Source organism: Paralichthys olivaceus, chromosome 6 (genome assembly GCF_024713975.1).
Source record: "Paralichthys olivaceus isolate ysfri-2021 chromosome 6, ASM2471397v2, whole genome shotgun sequence".
In the NCBI taxonomy this organism is placed as follows: domain Eukaryota; kingdom Metazoa; phylum Chordata; class Actinopteri; order Pleuronectiformes; family Paralichthyidae; genus Paralichthys; species Paralichthys olivaceus.
In genome coordinates, this window is record NC_091098.1 from 27,464,316 (window position 1) to 27,470,505 (window position 6,190).

Below are 6,190 nucleotides of genomic sequence, written 5' to 3' on the forward strand. Positions count from 1 at the left end.
TTTTTCAAATATTTTCGTCTCAAAGGAAATAATGAAAAAATCAGTTGAATAATAAAAATTATAATTAAATGTGAACTGAATAAGAAATATACCTACATATAGTTCAGAGTTCGTTGTTTCCTAGTTTCTGGATCCTATATGGTGCACTCATTGTTTCCCATAATGCATCATGAAAGATAGTGCACAACCAATGGTCACTGACTGAGCACTACCCATCATGCATTGCACTCGAGAGATGTTTTTTACCTTCAAGTGTAAATAAACATTCAAACTGTGGGATCACCGGCCGACGTCGTCGTTGTTGTTGTTTGTCACAATCCTGAACAATGACGTCATGTCCCAACGTGTTTTCTCATCTTTCCCGATGACATCACTCAAGTGAAGCGCGGAATAGTGAGTGAGCGATTGTGTGGTTTCACTTCCTGGTTTTTAAATAATCATCCTCAGTGACGAATCCCAGTCGCCGCTCCGTGTCCGAGGCGCTGAGCGTGCACCGCAGGAGGGCGGAGGTCACTACATCTCGTACAAGCCGCCGTCCAGCTGCACCTTCAGGGACTTGAACAGCGGCCGCTCGTCGGGCTCGTGGCTCCAACACTGCAACATGATGCGATAGAGAACGTCGGGGCATTTGGGCGGAGCCGGCATCCTGTAACCTTTGGTGACCTGCTGGAACACTTCCTGATTACTGAGGGCTGAGGAGACGAGGGTGGAGGGAAGGAGTGAAGGAGGTAGGGAGGTAGAGAGAGAGAGAGAGAGAGAGAGAGAGAGAAGTGGTGAAGTGAGGATTTCACAATAAAACATCTGTAGATCCACCTGCAGACTTTCTGCTCAACCACAAACTTTTAAATACATTTACTTTCACTTCCTTCGACATGTTTAGTGAAATCTCACTTTCAAGCACTGATTCAAACGATCACAATGAGAAATGATACCAACGAGCTGTCGTCTGATGACAGAAGCACGATTAATGATCTGCACAATCACTCACAAACTTCAGACCTGGGTAAGGAATGCCTCCGTACGTCGTGATCTCGTAGAGCAAGACGCCGAAAGACCAGACGTCCGACTTGTTGGAGAACTTCCCGTGGCTGATGGCCTCGGGAGCGCACCACTTGTAGGGAATCTTCTTGTCCTCTGAGATGTAGAACGGCTCCTGGATGAAACAAACCTTTTACTAATTGATTCATTTATTTATTTCATCAGGTGAACTTCCTCCCTCCCTCCGCACCTTGATCACTCGGGCCAGTCCGAAGTCGGCCACCTTACAGATGTAGTCTCCTCCCACCAGCACGTTTCGAGCCGCCAGATCTCTGTGGATGCTGTTCTGCTCCTCCAGGTACAACATCCCATCAGCCACCTGGGCACCCATGTCGATGAGTGCCGCCGTGTCCTGCAGCGCCCCCTCTGGACCTGAGAGGGACACGAAGAAACGCACAAAGATTTAGACTCAAAACAAAGAACCAAGAAGTTAAGAGAAGAAGGAACTGTCATTTTATTTTGAAACTTCACGAAGGTCGTGGGGTCAGAGATGTTTTTAAAAACGGAGGTTCACCTCTGAGGAACGTGAGCAGGCTGCCTTTCTCCATCAGCTCCGTGATGATGTAATACGGTGACGACGCTGTGCACACAGCAAACAGAGAGATGAGGTGACGGTGACGGAGACTCTTCAGGATCTGAACCTCCCTCTGAAACTCCCGGTGGTTCAACTCCGAGTCTGGAGACGGAAACATGGAGAAGAGGAAGACAGAGAGAGAGACGGAGAGACGGAGAGACGGCATGTTGACCATTTAATACACACGTCAGTCTTCATGATAACTCGTCTCAATAAACAAACACAAACTGATTTTTAATAAATGTGCAGAGTCGCAATCATTTGATGAAGAGAATTTAAGATTTGAATCATTTGATGAAGAGAATTTAAGATTTGATCATTTAATAATGAGAATTTAAGATTTGAATCATTTAATGATGAGAATTTAAGATTTGAATCATTTAATAATGAGAATTTAAGATTTGATCATTTAATGATCCTCCAGGTTTCGGTGCCAAAGTCGACCTTTGGAGAAAATACCACTCTTGATGATCTTGATGGCGACGTTGATGTGGTTCTTCCAGCGTCCTCGGTACACGTCAGCGAAGAATCCCGTCCCCAGCTCCTCCTCCAGGGTGAAGTCTTCTTTCGGCAGCTCCCACTCGTCCACAGTGAAATGATTCAAATCTGGGGTGTCTGGTTTTTTCTGATGGAGGAAACACACGGAATCATACGTAGGTTTTTTTTTAGAACACAGAACAATTAAAATATGTGTGTGTAAAAAATCATCTGCATGGTTTGATAACATTAACACGTCAATCATGAGTCAGCTGTCAATCATGAGTCAGCTGTCAATCAAGAGTCAGCTGTCAATCATGAGTCAGCTGTCAATCATGAGTCAGCTGTCAATCAAGAGTCAGCTGTCAATCATGACGTCTCAGCCTTCAGGACCGTGGGGTTTATTGGTGTTCCTAATAAACTGACCACTAAATTCATTTCACTGGATTTATTCCAAGAATCCCAGTTTCCATGTGTTTGCTCCGTGTGTTCGCTCCGTGTGTGTGTGTGTGTGTGCGTGTGTGTGTGTGTGTGTGTGCGTGTGTGTGTGTGTGTGTGCGTACCCTCCTGCAGAGGCTCCTCAGCTGACCCGTGTTGATGAGGCTGGTGGTGCCGTAGTGCTGCACCAGCTCCACCAGAGAGCTGAAGCACTGCGTCTGCTCCACGTAGAACAAATCAGCTGCCTGCTGGATTTTAAAGTGTTTCACTCGACTGCTTGACCTCACTGCAGACACACACACACACACACACACACACACACACACACAGTCAGAAACAAAGCAGTAAACTCCAAATAATTCTTACCATAACTTCATTAATAATAAATTATCTTCTATTGTTTAGATTTTTACAAACTTTGAAATTGTCTATTTGTTTTGTATTTTAAGACACATATCTTTTTAAAAGCTTTTTGATTTATAGTCTCTTATTGATTTATTGTTGTAACAACAACGCTTTGATTTAAGCAGAATTAAACACATGAGCCGTGTTAATCACAGTCTTAGTTCAGAAGTCATCGTGTGTTTGAGGCCTGAGAGAAACCGCCTCCTCTTTGTTCCATGAACTTCTGACCCGCTGGTCTGACCTGAGAGAACATATCCCACGTTGTCCTTCTCGCTGTGGCGGACGAGGAAGGATCCGTCCTCGTTCCCTGGTCCCAGCAGATGACTCTGAGCCTCGAAGCGGTTCATTTTCCCAAAAAACCATCTGGATCGAAACCAGGAAGAAAAAGAGTCAAAGGAAGTGGATGTTTTCAGACTTTCACTGAATTCAGCCTGAAGCTAACTGAGCTAACAGAGCTAGCAGCACGTCTCCACGGTGACGACAGCGACGTCAGTGGCGTGATGTGGTGATAACACGATGACGTGCGGCGTCTAACAATGTTGTGCAGCCAGAAATCAGAGTCTTCATTAACGTGCAGCAGAAACTTTCTGATGAACGAGCAGAGAAATGACACCTGTCATTAACTATTTATTTTTATATTTTAAACTTTACATTAAGTGTATCTACATTTATTTCATGCTCAATAATATTGTCTAAGTCCAGGACTATTTTTTATTATATATTAAATTTATTCTTAAAAAAATATATTTATATCTTCACCTCGACCTCACAAATTATTTTAATTCACTGTATTAAACATTTATTTCATAAATATTTAAATTAGATCTCTCAAATTGTTATTTTTATTCATCTGTGTTTTTATTAGATGACAAAAATATTTAACAGAAGTTCTGAGGCTTGAAGAAACTTTGTGAACTTGTGACGTCATGAACGATCCGGAGGCAGAAGAAGAAAAGTTACTGAGAAGAAGTTTTTTTATCAAAGCTCCAAACGTGATTCTCTGAAAAGATCCAAAGATTGAAGACGAGTGAAAGTTTGAAAAGACGTTTTCATTCTGCTGATTTCTCAGAGACAATAAAAATAATTCACGGATCTTTAGACGAGTGTGAAATAAAAACCTGGATAGTGAACTGAACTGGTTTCACACGGAGGCTGTAGGTTTGAAATGAGTTCTTCTTCATATTCATGTTGTGTTTTTGCTGAAACGAGTTTAGTTTTGATCTGTGACGAACTCGACTTATCCAGTTTTCTGTTGGTTTCCAATAAAATACCAGGAAGATATTTAAAACTAAAAGAAATGTTCAGTGCTCGAATTAAAGGATTTCATTGCTGCAGGAAAACAAAGTTGCACGTGTTGGATGAGATCACCGTGTTTCACACGAATCCACAAACTGAACGTGTGTGAAGACAGATTGATTTCTGATGACGTAATAATTAGAAATTGTGAAGAGTGAAGAAATACAAGTCCGACTGGTCGCACTGCAATCCTGCCGTGTCCCGGAGGACTGGGTGGAATGTGTGGCCCACGATGGTGAAACTGTTGAAGTCAAACGCTGCTCGAGTTCTGTGAAGCAAGTTCTCATCCGGCGTCTGAACAGAACTGGGAAGTTCCACTTTTGGAACCAAAGAACATTTGAAAGGAGCATTGGAGGACGAGCTGACCGAGCTGAGGACTGATGAAGGGACACGAAACACAAAGACTGTGTGTGTGTGTGTGTGTGTGTGTGTGCGTGTGTGTGTGTGTGTGTACTTTTGTCTGTTTGCAGTAAAGGAACGTTTGACACGATGGAAACTGTTCCGACAGCTCAGTCCTTTTAGAATCAACACGTGTGAGTCTGAGGGGAAGTGAATGTGAATGTCATTGACTCTGAATCTGAATCCACTGAGGCTTCAGGTGTTTGGCAGCAAATACACGTTTGTAATGTTGGTTCCTGTTTGTGCCAGAATGCCTCTCATCGTCAGTGACCTAGTTAAGTTCCTGTAGAACTGAACCATGTGTGGACCAGGAGCTGCAGTGATGCTGGACGCAGGTTCCTCCTCATTCCAACATGTTAAACCCACAAACTCATAGTTCAGACATTTCCCTCCCTCTGCCCAAATTCATCCAGTTTGAGCGGTGACGTGAGCTCCACTGTTCCCTGGACGTTATTCAGCCTCAGAAAACACAAACGTACTTTTAACAATAACTATACTGTGCATGATGTTCCGCAGGTGCATGTGTCCGCAGCTGGTCGTGAGTTAAAGAACCTGTGACCTGATGTAAATCACACGAACATGTAGATCCGTGATGTGACCATCGTGTGTCTGAGTCTCTGCAGCTGAAACACTCACGGTTGCACTTTCAGGGACTCGGCTCTGACCAGGTAGTTGTTGGGGACGATCCCGGTGTCCAGGACGCGCCCGTCCTTGTCCACTTTACGCGCGGTCCACCAGTCCCCGGTGCGGCTCGTGACGCAGAACAGATCCCCCTCCTGGAAACTCAGCTCGTCCTCGTGCCGGGCCTCGAAGGGCCACACCGCCGTGTACACGGAGCTGCTCTCGGACGCTTTGTCCTGCGGTGGTCTGTCCTCACCGCTGCCGTCTCCTCCTCCTCCTCCTCCTCCTCCTCCAGCTGAGGGCTTCTTCTCCCCGGAGCTCCTCTGCCATAGTGTCTCCAGACATGGACAAACTCTGCGCAGACACTCGCCCATAGATGACCATGAATGGTCCCTGATCACAGCCGCCTCTCCTCCCTGTGTGCGCGTCAACTGTCTCCACCTGTCTCCACCTGCCTGTCCAACTGTCTCCACCTGTCTCCACCTGTCTCCACCTGTCGGACAGGTAGAGGATGGAGGAATCCTCGGAATGACTTCCGGACAAATGGTTGCGGAGTTTCTCCTGCGGCTCCTGCGCGTAAAGACCCGAGGACTTCCGTCCATGGCACAGATGAACCTCCCCTGCTCTGACGCATCATCATCATCATCATCATCATCACCTGCAGTCTGAATGAAATGCATACACGTTATTATAATTATTAATAAAGTGAACTTATAGAACTTGTTTTTCAGAAACACGTCAGAGAGGATTTAATTTAATCAAGTTAATGAAACAATGAATAGAAATAAAAAGGAATTAAACAAACTAAATGTGTTTCATGGAGGTTAGAGACAGCTGAGACAAACAGCTGTTCACACCTGCATCTGTTGACAACCTCAGAAGACAACCTCAGAAGACAACCTGGAGACGGACGAAGTCTCACACAGGAAACAAGCTAAAGTT

At 44.8% G+C, this 6,190-nt stretch overlaps 1 protein-coding gene across 2 annotated transcripts in view; it reads right to left on the reverse strand.

Annotated features, from left to right (window-relative positions):
- The window catches only part of LOC109641116 (protein-tyrosine kinase 6-like), a 6,240-nt gene extending 379 nt beyond the window's left edge, over positions 1–5,861 (reverse strand). Inside the window, exons 1-9 of one of the 2 annotated variants that reach the window (XM_069527646.1) lie at positions 5,722–5,858; positions 5,264–5,689; positions 3,174–3,295; positions 2,653–2,813; positions 2,072–2,237; positions 1,553–1,714; positions 1,229–1,410; positions 1,000–1,153; positions 1–692 (exon numbers count right to left, since the gene is read on the reverse strand). The exon at positions 1–692 is cut by the window's left edge and continues 379 nt beyond it. In XM_069527646.1, the coding sequence (XP_069383747.1) occupies positions 514–692; positions 1,000–1,153; positions 1,229–1,410; positions 1,553–1,714; positions 2,072–2,237; positions 2,653–2,813; positions 3,174–3,295; positions 5,264–5,622 (1,485 nt within the window). In that variant the 5' untranslated portion in view covers positions 5,623–5,689; positions 5,722–5,858 and the 3' untranslated portion in view covers positions 1–513. Of the gene's footprint in view, positions 693–999; positions 1,154–1,228; positions 1,411–1,552; positions 1,715–2,071; positions 2,238–2,652; positions 2,814–3,173; positions 3,296–5,263 lie in introns of both variants that reach the window. The other variant, XM_069527645.1, reaches the window with a different exon arrangement.
- Positions 5,862–6,190: the final 329 nt, after the last annotated feature.